Genomic DNA, 14,959 nt, shown 5'->3' with positions numbered 1-14,959 from the left:
TTTTTTTTTTTTTTGTAATCTTTGCAAAAGGCTGGGCATAGTGGCTCACACCTGTCATCCCAGCAATTTGGGAGGCTCCAGTGGGTGGATCGCTTGAGGTCAGGAGTTCGAAACCAGCCTGGCCACCATGGTGAAACCCTGTCTCTACTAAAAATACAAAAATCAGCTGGGCGTGGTGGCAGGCGCCTGGAATCCCAGCTACTCAGGAGGCTGAGGCAGGAGAATTGCTTGAATCTGGGAGGCAGAGGTTGCAGTGAGCCCTGATCACACCACTGTACTCCAGCCTGGGCAACAGAGTAAGACCCTGTCTCAAAAACCAAACAAACAAAAAAAAACCCCTTTGCATGTTCAGTGATTGGAATGTCAGAATTGAAATTGACGAATAATTTTTGTAATATTTAAGTGTATTCAAAATGCTGCTGGGCAGGTAATTTAGATACCTGGGAATATTGTAGTTTATTGGTTTTTTGTTTTTTCATTTTAGTACTAGTTGCATATATGCTTTGACATGAGGTATTGAAGAAATACGAAATGTGTAGTCTCTGCTATGCTTATAAAACAATTCTGAAAATGATCTTTAATGCAAAGAAATATCTTCTAGGTTTACTTTATACTTAATTGATACTTACATTTAGTTACATTCAATCTCTTATTAGATAAAGAAAACTGAGTATCAGTTTGAAGGGATTTGTATATTAATGTTTGTATGCTTTTTAGTGTAATAAAAACTTTCAATCTTAAATTTATATTGAAGTTATATGTTAATGCATATTAAACATTGTGGTAGGTTTTGGTAATTTTAAAACTCAAAACATGAGCTGCAAGAGTATTTACATTCTTTATTGAATTTGATTATATGAGACATTTTAAATTTCATTTGTGCCATTGAAAACAATGTATTTAGAATTGTTAAACAAAAGAGTATTAGGCTAGATGCGGTGGCTCATGTCTGTATTTCTAACACTTTGTGAGGCTGAGGCAGGAGGATTGCTTGAGTCCAGGAGTTCGAGAGCAACCTGAAGACCTCATTTCAATTAAAAAAAACCAAAAAGAATATTAAAGGCTTAGGTTTATGAGATGTACAATTAAGTCATTCAACTCTAGAGTGGCTAAGCTTAGGAATTGTTCATTAAGATGATAATGCCCACTATTAATATTAAATGACATTATTTCCCTTGATCAAAACATGGTTTTAAGCATCCTGCCCTTATGATTTTTTTTTTTTTTTTTTGAGATGGTGTCTCGCTGTGCCACCCAGGCTGGAGTACAGTGGCACAGTCACAGCTCACTGGAGCCTCAGCCTCCTGGGCTCAAGCAATCTACCTGCCTCAACTTCCTGAGTAGCTGAAACCACAGGTGTGCACCACCATGCCCAGCTAATTTTTGTATTTTTTATAGAGACAGAGTTTCGCCATGTTGTCCAGACTGGTCTTGAGCTCCTGGGCTCGAGTGATTCTCTCACCTTGGCCTCCCAAAGTGCTGGGATTATAGGTGTGAGCCACTGTGCCCAGCCGCCTTATGAATCTTGCAGATAGGCCTTCAAGTCTCTTGTTTATGCTGACCACTTTTTGGTATTGATTTGGCAAGCACATTACAGGGTCAAGGGGAAAATAGATCAGAACCCAGTTTACAGTTAAGAAATTACAGAGTGGGATTGTTAGGGGTGGTTATTCTGGGACATAGCAAATTAGTCAGTATTTTCTGTAATACAAGTTGTCTAGATATAGGAGGTTATGTTCTACTATTCCATGTTCCCTACCATCTCGTTTTTACCTTTTGGAATTATTCACCCTCTCTATTCCCTGCTGTATGGCCTACATAATTTTAAAAATGGGAGTAATTGGGAAAGGGACAAGGGCAAACGTCGATGGTGTAAACATTAAGGGAGCACTTACTCTGTGGCAAATACTGTTGTAAGTGTTTTACATATATTCACTAATCCTTGCTCACAGTAGGTTTGTGAGGTGTTAGTATTATATTCATTTGATAGATTTATAAACTGGCACAAAGGGGTTAAGTAACTTATCCAGGGTCACAGAGCTAGTAAGAGGCAGACTTAAGACTCTAACCCAGCCAGTCTGTCTCCATAGTTCATGCCCTTCTACTGTTCTGCAAAAGAAAAGTGTATATCTGAGAATCTTATGGTATTTCAAAGTTACTTGTAAGTAATTTCTGAATTATCAGAATTTAGTTATCTCATTCATCATTTTTTCTGGGAGCTGGTGGGATAGTGGCAGGGAGGGTCTTAGACATAACAGCTATTCTCTTAGACCCTGGGAATACAATACAGTATTTTACTCCAGGATGTTTTTCCCAGCCTTTTGATGAAGACATTCTTTTTACCCGCTCTTTAGGGCAAAAGAGGAAGTATGTTTTTCTCTTAGATAACCTAATGAAAAAACAGAGAAATTTTAACTGTGCAGAAATATTTTGTCAGTTTTTAATTCAATGCACAGTGACTGCTCCTGGTAGAAATAATGCAAAAAGAGAAGTAATTAAAATTGACTAAAATTGCACACAGCAAAATTTTTTAGAGTTCAAAAACTAATGGAAGCATTCTGTCTTTTGTTAATGCTAAAAACCTCAAAACTTTATCTGGGAAGATTGGGCTTGGTAAAACAACAAAGATTAACCCATGACAGCTACAAATTTATCTAAAAACTGGTAAGTTTTCTTGACTAAAACTTGTTGGATTAATACGATCCTGATAATATTTAGCTGTGCAAAATTTGACTCAGTAAAACTGCATTTGGTAGAAATTATGGTTATAAAAGAACAAGTTCATAAAAGTTTTCACTGATCAATGAAATAATATGGTACATAAACAAGTGACTGAAACTTTGTTATAAATTTACTTCAAAAATGATCCTGATGGTAACAAGTTTTTTTTTTTTTTTTTGAGATGGAGTCTGACTCTGTTGCCCAGTCTGGAGTGCAGTGGCACCATCTTGGCACACTGCAACTCTGCCTTCCGGGTTCAAGCAATTCTCCTGCCTCAGCCTCCTGAGTAGCTGGGACTACAGGCGCCCACCACCACGCCTGGCTAATTTTTTGTATTTTTAGTACAGATGGCGTTTCACCATGTTAGCCAGAATGGTCTTGATCTCCTGACCTCGTGATTAGCCCGCCTCAGCCTCCCAAAGTGTTGGGATTACAGGGGTGAGCCACTGTACCTGGCCGGTAATAAGTCTTTGTCAATGAAAATGAAAAATTAGGTAATAATGGAAATGAGGACAGAGTTACATTCTAACGCAACTCTTAATGAAAATGAATTTTAAGATAAATACATATATATGTATATTGATACATATTCTTTTTCCCAATTAGTCCCATTTTTAAAATTATGTAGGCCATAAAGCAGGGAATGGAGAGGGTGAATAACTCCAAAAGGTAAAAACAAGATCATTGGCAACATAGGATAGTGGAACATAACCTCCTATATCTAGACTACTTGTATTATGAAAATATTGACTAATTTGCTATGTCCCAGAATAACCACCCCTAACAATTTTATATATATATAATTTTTTGTGTGTGAGGGGGCTTTCTAGAAAATTCTGAAACTGGATTTAGAATTGGCGAAAACTGGAAAATTCTAAAAGAGCTATAACATTAAAAGATAATTATATATATACATATATTTATATATGTGTGTGTGTGTGTATATATATATGTATTTTTCTTTTTTTTTTTTTTTGAGACGAAGTCTCGCTCTGTTGCCCAGGCTGGAGTGCCAGTGGAACGTTCTTGGCTCACTGCAACCTCCGCCTCCCGGATTCAAGCGATTCTCGTGTCTCAGCTACCCAAGTAGCTGGCACTACAGGCATGTACCACCATGCCTGGCTAATTTTTGTATTTTTAGTAGAGACGGAGTTTCGCCACGTTGGCCAGGCTGGTCTCAAACTCCTGACCTCAGGTAATCCGCCTGCCTCAGCCTCCCAAAGTGCTGGGATTACAGGCGTGAACCAGTGCGCCCAGTTGATAATTATATTTAATTGTATTTAATTAGATAATTGTATTTTAATTAGTTGATAATTGTATTTTAATTATAAACATTTAGTCAAAATGTACCTAGAGTCAAAATAGCAGTTTTTGAAAAGTATCTTGTTCTGTGAGTATGGTGATGAACAAATCGAAACAGACTCTCAGGACTTTATAAATTACTGGGGAAGGCTGACATTAAATAATTTGTTACATAACTAATTATTGAGATAATGCTGAGGTAATAGGGTGGCTAGGTCTAATTTGGCAATTGGAAATTAAAGTTGTACAGAGAGTGGAAGTTAATTTAGATAAGAGCATTAGAAGAAGACAGGAAAAAGTCTCTATAGCTGGAAATAGCATACTTCCTTCAAGATTACTAAGACTCATAGATTTTAAGCAAGAGGGATACATTATCAGATTTACATTTAAAAATAGATAACTACAATTTGGAAAACGTCTTTAGAGAATAGAGGTGGCAAAAGAAGCTCTCAGTAGACTTGTTGGGAAGCCCCTGCCGTAATACCGAAATTCAGATCAGAGATGAGTTGAAAAAAGTGGAGGCAATGGAGAAGGATACAATACATAACTCTGAAAACCTGGTGGGGGGCAGAATTATCTGAATTTTGTGGTTGATTGTCTGTGGGACTGAAAAAGTAGAGAGTGTCAAGGATGATTTCCAGTTTTCTGGCTTGAATAAGGACGAGACATGGGGAAACCAAAGGAGGAACAATTTTTGGAGAAAAGATACGTGGACATGATGAGTTTGAGATGTTTATGAGGTGTGTGGACATGTCTGGGAGGCAACTGGATATGCAGATCAAGAGTTGTAATCTGGGCTGGAGAAAAAAAAGGTTGTTAGTACCTGGGCGGCATTGAAGCCACTGAAGTGGATGGGCTACTTAAAGAGAAGAGGTGCACAGTGAGAGAACATGGCCTAGAAGCCAGTTCTGAAGAACTCCAATAAATAAAAGGTAGATGAAGTATGAACTGGCAAAGATGTCTAAGAAGAAGCAAGCAAAGAGGTAAGAGGAAAATTTGAAGGATGTTAGAGAAGCTACAAAAGTATAGTTCAGTATTTCTAGGAGGAAGTAGTCAACATTGTCTAATGCTTTTGAGAACTTTGATTAGGGCTAAAAACAACCTGTGGGTTTATAGACGAAGAGCTCCTAGTAACCTTTAACAGGGCAGTTTCAGGGGAACGACTACTGGAAGCCAGATTGGAGCAGTTGAGGAATGATTGGGAATTTGAAGAAGCAGAGGCGGTGTGGGGGTGGGAGTGTTTGGATACTTGAAGTTGAAACAATGGGGTAGACAGCTTCTGATGGTATGAAAACATCTCTTGTTTTTTTGAGACTGTGTCTCGCTTTATTGCCGAGGCTGGAGTGCAGTGGTGTGATCTCGGCTTACTGCAACCTCCGCCTCCAGGGTTCAGGTGATAGCTGGGATTACAGACACCCACTACCACATCTGGCTAATTTTTGTATTTTTAGTAGAGGCGGGGTTTCATCATGTTGGCCAAGCTCGTCTCGAACTCCTGACCTCAGGTGATCTGCCTGCCTTAGCCTCCCAAAGTACTGGGATTACAGGCCTGAGCCACCGCGCACGGCCAAAAACTTCTCTTTTTATGTATGTGTTTCTTCCTGCAATACATGTTTCTCCCTGAAATATATCACAAAATAATCTTGACCTTATTTTTCCATGCTATGTTTTTTCCCCATGATTTACTGTGGAGAAAGGAGTTTATTAAGTAGGAAGTCAAAGAGTGACCCTGTTAAGAGCTCTTTGGGAGGCTGAGGCAGACCAGTCGCTTAAGCTCATGAGTTTGACACCAGCCTGGGCAAAATGGTGAAACCCCGTCTCTACTGAAAATACAAAAAAAAAAAAAACAAACAAAAAACTAGCCGGGCTTGGTGGTGCACGCCTGTAGTCCCAGCTACTCAGGATGCTGAGGTGGGAGGATCGCTTGAGCCTGGGAAGTGGAAGTTGCTGTGAACCAAGATCACACCACTGCACTCCAACCCGGGTGACAGAGTAAGACTCTGTCTTTAAAAAAAAAAAAAAAATCAAGTTGTCTTTGGCCCTTTTACTACAGCATGTTGATATATTGATGTAGAGTACAATCATCTTGCTTAATGACAGGGATATGTTCTGAGAAATGCATTGCTAGGTGATTTCGTTGTGCGAATATCGTGGAGTGTACTTCCTCAAACCTAGATAGTATAGCCTGCTACACACCTAGGCTATGTGGTATATAGCCTATGGTTCCTAGACTGTAAACCTGTACTGCATGTTGCTGTACTGAATACTGTAGACAGTTGTAACACAGTGGTATTTGTGTATCTAAACATATCTAGAAATAGAAAATATACAGTAAAAATATGGTATTAAAATCTTACGGGACCACCATCATATATGTGGTCTGTGGTTGATCAAAACCTTATGTGGTACATGACTGTATAGTAAAGTGTTCAATAATTTCTAGTAAGTGAGTGGGCTTATTTCAACCTCTTTTATTTCACTCTGTTAAATTGTTCATGTTGCTGTTGTTTTTTGTTTTTTGTTTTTTGTTTTGGTGGGGGCCAGGCTGAGAGAGAAGAGGGAGGAGTTTTTAAATGAGGTGGGTTTATTTAAAATATTGTAACGGCCCCGTAACTTAGTCAATACCTCCTATTAAAGAAAATATTAAATGGATTCTTAATTCTTCCAGCACAGTCAACACTTATGTTCCATGTATTTTGTTAGCATTTTACATATTAAAATTCAGTAGATTTATTTTTTGCTTTAATTTTATTTTTATTTATTTATTTTTTTGAGACGGAGTTTCGCTCTTGTTGCCCAGGCTAGAGTGCAGTGGCATGATCTTGGCTCACTGCAACCTCTGCCTTCTGGTTTTAAGCAATTCTCTTGCCTCAGCCTCCCGAGTAGCTGGCATTGCAGGCGCCTGCCACCACACCCGGCTAATGTTTATATTTTTAGTAGAGACAGGGTTTCACCATGTTGGTCAGGCTGGTCTCGAACTGCTGATCTTGTGATCTACCTGCCTTGGCCTCCGAAAGTGCTGGGATTACAGGCGTGAGCCACCGTGCCCGACCTTTTTGCTTTAACAGTTCTTACTAATTGAAATTTTTTTATGCCTATTTTTTACTTAAATATTTTAAGTAAAATTCAGGGTTTAGATTCTACATATTGGCAATATGTTGACTGAATGTTGAGGGTTTTCTGGTCAGATTAAAACTTTAAAGAGATGAGAATCTTTTCTTTTTTTCTCAGGTACCTTCTTTACGTGTAATGTGAAATTAGGAGCGTCTTGCAAAGAGGAAATGAAGATACATTTAAAAATGTCCTATCACTAATCAAATTCAAATTGCAGCATTAAGGAGATACCATTTCTACCAACTAAATTGATAAAGATGAATTCACAGAAAAAGTTCAAAGAAGCTTTATGATAGTCAAAGCTATCAAAATTAAGCTGAAAACTCAATTGTCTGTCACTATCCTATATAATAATAAGGAACAAATTGTTGATACAGGCAACAATTTGGGATGAATCCTAAAGATATTATGCTGAATGGGAGAAATCATTTTTGAAACGGTTGTATACTGTATGATTCCATTTATTTGACATTCTCAAAAAGAAAACAATATTCATGGAAAACATGTCAGTAATTGCAGGGGTTTTGGGTAGGGAGAGGGTGTGAGTATAAAAGAATAGCATGAGGAACTCTTTTGGGATGATGGAACAATTCTATATCCTGATTGTGGTCATGGTGGTTCTGTGAATCTATACATGTGTTAAAATTTGTAGAGCTGTACACCAAAAGTCTATTTTACTGTATGAAAATTTAAAAAATAAAATAGTTAAAAATGGATAAAGGTGAAGTTTTGTGCTAACGCAGGTGTAATGAAGTGGACACCCTTGCTTGGTGGGAATATCACTGATACAACCTTTCGTGGAGAAAAATTTGTCAGTCTAAATCAGGAATTGAAAATCTTTAAATTCATTGGACTGGTAATTTCATTTCTTGGACTTTGTCTTCTACAAATAACCAGAGATGCGCAGATTGAGTATAATAGAGCTTAAAAAAAAAAAGCCCAGTAATAAGGGACTAATAATATGTAGAAATATATCCACAATAACATATGAAAAGAGGAGAGTAAAAACCTATCCACTACATTTTCTGGGACATTAGAAGCATATTTCCCCCAAAAAAGTATCTGAAAAATGACCTGTTACCCATACACCCTCGTTAGGGAAGGAGGGTCAGAAAACTGGAGGAGCTGCACTTCAGTCTTTCGTCTTCTTGGTTCCTGCTCAGGGTTCTAGCAGTCTGAATCCTTTCAGGAACTGATCCGAGTTCACTGGGTCATGCCAGACAGAGGTGACTCAAACTGGGTGTGAATCATTTGTTTTCTCAGAAAAAAACTTTGTTGGTTCTGAGTATAATTTACTGGTTGAAGATAGCCAAGATTCACTTTGTAAATCCATGAATGCCAGTAATGAAGGTACCATTTATCTGAATTCTAGTAGTGATAGATTTTTCAGGCTTTTGGCGGGTTGATTTACCTGGCTTAGAGATGTACAAATTTTTTTTTTTCAAGACATATGTCTTCTTTCTTCTTCTCTTTCTTCTTCTTCTTTTTTTTTTTGGTGAATACTCAGCAGTGTAAACGGCTGGTTATAGTAGGTGTATGTTTAACTTTTAAAGAGTCTGCCAAACCGTTTTCCAAACTGGTTGTACTGTCTGACATTCCTTCCAGCAGGATATGATATTTTCAGTTGCTCTATATCTTTACTAGCACTTACTGTGGTCAGTTTTTTTTTTTTTAATTTTAGTCAATCTAATCAATGTGTGGTGTTACTTCATTGTGTGTGTGTATTTTAAACAACTTTATTGAGATACAGCTAACATACCATATGATTCAGTCATGTAAAGTGTACAATTCATTGTTTTTTAATATAGTCCCATGTGCAACCGTCAGAACAGCCAATTGCAGAATATTTTCAATACCTGAGAAAGAAACTTTGTACCTTTAGCTACCACCCTCTTGCTTGCTAACCCCATCCTTACCCTCCAGCCTAAGCAACCATTAATCTATTTTCTGTCTCTGTAAGATTTTGCTGTTCTATACATTTTATATGAATGGAATCCTAAAATATATGGCCTTTGTGACTGGCTTCTTTCACTTAGCATAAGTGTTTTCAGGGTTCATCCGTGTTTTAGCATGTATTAGTACTTTATTCTGTGATGGAATTATATTCCATTGTATGCATATGCCACATTTTGTTTAACCATTTGTCAGTTGCATGCACATTTGGTTTGTTTCTACCTGTCGGCTATTATTAATAATCCTAGCTATAAACATTCATATGCAAGTTTTTTTGTGGACATATGTTATTATTCTTTTGGGCATATACTTAGGAGTATAATTGCTGTGTCATTTGGTAACTTGTTTAATTGTTTGAGCAGCTGTCATGCTGGTTTCCAAAGTGCTGCACCGTTTTATACTCCTGCCAGCAGAGTATGAGGGTTTTGATTTATTCACATCCTTCTCACACTTGTTTATTATCTGACTTTGTGATCCCAGCCATCCTAATGGTTGTGAAGTGGTGTTTCAGGTTTTCAATATGTATTTTCTGGGTAACTAATGATGTTAAATATTGTTTTATGTGCTTATTGGTTGTTTGTATATATCATTTTCTGAATTGTCTAAGACTTTTGCCTATTTTCTGTTGATTTGTTTGTTGTCTTATTTTGAAACTATAAGAATTATTAGGCCGGGCGCAGTGGCTCACGCCTGTAATCCCAGCACTTTGGGAGGCTGAGGTGGGTGGATCACTTGAGGTCAGGAATTCAAGACCCACCTGACCAACATGGTGAAACCCCATCTCTACTAAAAATACAAAAAAATTAGCCAGGTGTGATGGCACACGCCTGTAATCCCAGCTACTCAGGAGGCTGAGGCAGGAGAATAGCTTGAACCCAGGAGGCAGAGGTTGCAGTGAGCCGAGATCACACCACTGCATTCCAGCCTGGGCTACAGAACAAAGCTCTGTCTCAAAAAAAAAGAAAAAAAAAAGAATAATTATTCCAGATACAAGACCTTTGTCTTATTCATATGTTGTGAATATTGTACCCCAGCCAGTGGCTTCCCTTTTGTTTTTTTAATGGCATCTTTCAAAAAGGAAAAGTTTTAAATTCTGATAAAAGTTGATTTATAATTTTTGATTTTTATATTTTTTGCTTTTGTATTCTAAGAAAGCTTTGTATATCCCGAGGTTACAAATATTTTATCCTGTGTTTTCTATTAGAGATTTTTTGTTTTAGGTTTTACATTGAGGTCTGTCATTCATTTTGAGTTGAATTTTGTATATGGGGTGACTTAATGGTTGATGTTTATCTTTTCCAAATGTATATCCAGTCGGTTTAGCAATGTTTGTTGAAAATACTTTCTTTTCCTCATTGAATTTGCTTCCCCACCTTTGTTGAAAATAATTTCACCGTATATGTGTGAGCGGGTCTATTTCTTGCTACTCTTCCAATGCATTGGAATGTCTATATGTCTTTTTTGGAGAGGAGGGGCAGTACCAAACTATCTTGATTATTGTAGCATTATTGTAAACATCCAACTTTGTTCTTTTCAAAAATTGCTTTGGTTACTCTATGTTATTTTTCTTTTCATATGAATTTTTAAATCAGCTTGCCAATTTTACTAGAAGTGTCTTGGGATTTTGATTGGTATTGTGTTAAATATATTGATCATTTTGGGGAAAATTGCTGTCTTAACAAAATTGAATGTTCCAATTCATGAAATAGGAGCTGTACTTATTTATAAGAGCTTTGTTAATTTTTTCTCAACAAAGCTTTTAAATTTTAATGTAGAGATCTGGGTTATCTTTTGTTAGATATTTTCCCAAGTATTTCATATGTCTGTTTTTTGGAGCTACTGTGAATGGAATTTAAAAAATTTTATTTTTGGTTATTTCTTGCTAGTCTATAAGAATACAGTTGATTTTTGCATATGAACCTTGATCTTGTGACTTTGCTAAATTTATTCTTCTTTATTTTTAGATTATCTGGGGATTTCTATGTAAATAGTTACAACATCTGTAAATGCTCCCGTTTTCTTTCTTTCTTTCTGATCTTTATACTTTGTATGCTTTTACTGCCTTATTCCTATTTAAGTAAATAGGAAAATAGTAAAAAGGAAAAAAAATTGCTTCGTTTTGTTTTTTGAATTTTATTGTTTTGACAGTTTCCATGGTTAAAGTGTATATGAGATAAAAGACATAGGGAAGAGCTCTTCAGTAATGGGGGGAATGAGATTTTGCTGTCTTCAGCTAAACCACCTTTTATCTAACCACTGAAAATCTAGTGTGTACAAGTTAGGTGTAAGAAGCAGGATACCAAATTATTTTAATAATATTTATTCTCATTTCTACTTTGTTGTTTTATACTTGTTCTTATTTGAAAAAGTAACATATCATATGATCCAACACTTTCACTTCTGGGTATATAGACAAAAAGAATCAAATTGGTATGTCGAAGAGCTGTCTGCATTCCCATGTTCCTTGGAGTATTTTTCACAATAGCCAAGATGTGAAGTCAACCTAAGTGTCCATCAATGGAGGAATGGATTAAAAACTTCTTGGTATAGATACACAGTGGAACACTACTCAGCCTTAAAAAACGGCAATCCTGTCACTTGTGACAACATGGATAAACCTGGAGGACCTTATGCTGAGTGAAATAAGCCAGACACAGAAAGACAATTATTTTGTGATCTCACTTATATGTGGAATTCAAAAAAGTTAAACTCTTAGAACAGAAAGTAGAATGATGGTTACCTAGAGTTGGATAGAGGTGGAGCACTGGGGAGATATTGGTCAAAGGATCCGAAATTTCAGTTAAGGAGGAGTAAGTTCAAGAAATCTATTGTATAACATGGTGACTATAGTTAATAACAATATATACTTGAAAAATGCTAAGAAAGTAGCATTTTAAAAAATGTTCTCACCACAGAAAATATGTGAGGTAATGGATAATATTAATTAGTTTGATTTAGCCATCCCACAGTGTATACATATATCAAAACAGAATGTTGTGCATCTACATATATATAATTTTTATTTATCAATTAAAATAAAAATTTCAGGTTTTACTTTCAGAGAACTCTGTAATCTTTGCCTTTCCTCAGCTTGTCATGTCACTTAATTAAATCAGTTTTGTCAAAATTTGATTTTTAGATATTTTTCCATGCTATAGACATTGAAATAATATCTTAATTTTTAGAGTTTTAAAATGTTTACAGTGATTATTATGTTATTCTACTTCAATTGAGTTTATTTCATTTTGGAACAGTAAGATATTTACAGTCATTGTACTTGTGGTAATATTAACACCTGATATTTGGATTTCTTAGTTTATAAAATGCTAACATGAGTATGATTATTATCATACTATAGTATGATACATATACTATATATATAGTATATGATATTATACTATAGTATGAAATAGTATGATTCATACTATTTCTTAATATAATCTAATTTTCTTGTGCTTTTTGTGTTTGAATGACCTTACTACTTAGACATTAAAGTCATTTTTAATAATTTTTTTTTTAAATTGTAGTTCATTTGACTCCTAAAGAAGTAGCAGTGTCCAAGGAACAAGAAGAGACATCTGATAGCCTAGTTAAATATTTCAGTGTTGTTTGGTGTAAGCCTTCAAAGAAAAAACATAAAAAATGGGAAGGTGATGCTGTTCTTATTGTAAAAGGAAAGTCATTTATACTAAAGAATTTGGAAGGCAAAGACATTGGAAGAGGTATTGTGATACTACCTAATGTTTACAATTTGGACTGAAATTAGTATGTATCTCTGGTTACCTAAATGAAATATAATTAGGTTTTATAAAGAGATGATGAGGTATTCTTTAATGGATGTTCATGCTTCAACTGTGTATAATACATAAAATAATCTCATAATGATTAGTGAGCCTGCTAATCTTATGGCTTATGCTAGCTCAGTGAAGCGTATCCTATCCTATGGTTTCATTTTCTCCAAAAATGGCCAGCCAGCTATATGCAGTTATTTTGGTACTTTTCTGAGCTTGAACACTAAATTTGACTTGGTATACTTTCTCTCTCTCCCTCTTTTTTTTTTTTTTTTGAAGAATGCTAAGTGGTTAAAATTGAAAAATATGTTGATATTGAGTTGAATGATATGTAATTTCAGCACTACTCAATAATGTTTTGAAAAACAGAGCAAGGAGATAATGGTTAAGCCTGACCTAGATTAACATATGGAAATTGGAGGTTGCCATTGTTTCTGTTACAAAGTGTTGCCAGCATAATTTGTAGTAATACAAGTTAGGCTACAAATTAAGAATGGCTAACACCAACTACAGTGTCTTTGCATTGTCTCAGTTCAATTTTGAGTGTGACCTGTAACTATAAAATCTGTTCTACATGTTTATTTACTTAAAAATATATACTTTTTAATAACTGTTATGTGCCAGGCAGTATGCTAGGAATACCAAAGATGATTATAATTTATAATTTAGTGGGAACAAAGCAAAGTAATTGATGATTAGGAAGCAATAATACAGTTGTTTCAATGATAATTTTTACTAAATGCAGTGGGAGCATAAAAGAACCATTTAATCTGCCCAGGAGACTAGGGGTAAGCTTGATAGGAGTTACCGTTTAAGGTACTATTTGAAGGATGAATAGTTTTGGAGGTTATAGGTAAGGGCCATGTGCAAGAGAGAATAGCACATATAAAGGCACAAAAGCAGGAGGGAATTCAAACTAGTTCAGTGTTTCAGGAATGTAGTGTATGAAAGGCTGTGACAGTGTTAAGAGTTGAAACAAACTAAATTATCTACAATAGAATGTTTTATTTATTATGAAAGTATGGAACAACTATGTATAGTGATTAGAGGAAGTAAAAAGAAAAACAGTACACATTCTATGTTGGTTAAGGTATATTGGGGCTAGATTTTTGGAGAATTTATTCATGCATTGGTATTGCTCTTTAGTGAAATTCTGAAGTCAATGAGAGACAAAAAATTATCACAATTACTTTGGAATATCTTTTACCCCTAAGGTATAGTATGCATGGTTTTGTATATGTGTAGTTTATAATAAAATGATCTTTCAGTTGCAAGTAACAAAAAATGAAAATTAGGCTTAAAACAGTGGGTTTTTACCCTGACCATGCCAGTAGAATCACCTGAGTTGCTTTTAAGGGTGTAGTGGCTCACGCCTGTAATCTCAGCACTTTGGGAGGCTGAGGGGGAAGGATTGCTTGAGGCTAAAAGTTCGAGACCAACCTGGGCAACTTAGCAAGACCTTGTCTATACAAAAAAATAAATTAACCAGGTGTGGTGGCATGCATCTGTAATTCTAACTACTTGGGAGACTGAGGTAGGAAGATTGCTTGAACCCAGGAGATCAAGGCTGCAGTGAGCCTTGATCATGCCACTGCACTCCGGCCTGGGCTGGAGAGACCCTGTCTCTTAAAAAAAAAAAAAAAAAAAAAGAAAAAGAAAAAGGAAAAGAAATGCCGATGCCTAGACTCTGACCTTTCCTTGAGACTCTGATTTATTTGACCTGTATGGTAGGGAGAGGGACTGAAGATAGGTATATTTTAGGGTTTTCAAAATGAAAATATCCAAACATAGGACTTGGTTGCTTAATTATAACATTAATAAATGTATGAACCTGAAGTTAATTTTGCAAGTTACTGTCTATAAGCAGTTTTTCTTTTAAATAACTGGGATATACAATATGTAAATTTGTTAATTTAAAGATAGAGGTTTAAGAAAACTGAAAGCTGGAATGCTAAAATTGCTAATAGTTTGTGATAATGCATCAGGCTCAGTTGGCCATCGTTGCATAATACCTAAAAACAAACAAACAAAAAAAACCAGTATGAGAAGCAAAGTTTAAGAGTAAAGGAAAATCTTCT

General features: G+C 35.8%; 1 protein-coding gene across 2 annotated transcripts in view; it reads left to right on the top strand.

Moving 5' to 3' along the window:
- RAD54B (RAD54 homolog B) overlaps positions 1-14,959 on the top strand; it is a 99,832-nt gene that overhangs the window by 47,552 nt on the left and 37,321 nt on the right. For both annotated transcript variants that reach the window (XM_025393996.1, XM_025393998.1), the window contains one exon: positions 12,618-12,812. In XM_025393996.1, coding sequence (XP_025249781.1) covers positions 12,618-12,812 — 195 coding nt within the window. The remainder of the gene's footprint in view (positions 1-12,617; positions 12,813-14,959) is intronic.

This window comes from Theropithecus gelada, chromosome 8 (assembly GCF_003255815.1).
Source record: "Theropithecus gelada isolate Dixy chromosome 8, Tgel_1.0, whole genome shotgun sequence".
Lineage (NCBI taxonomy): Eukaryota > Metazoa > Chordata > Mammalia > Primates > Cercopithecidae > Theropithecus > Theropithecus gelada.
This window is presented reverse-complemented; position numbering and strand designations above follow the sequence as displayed.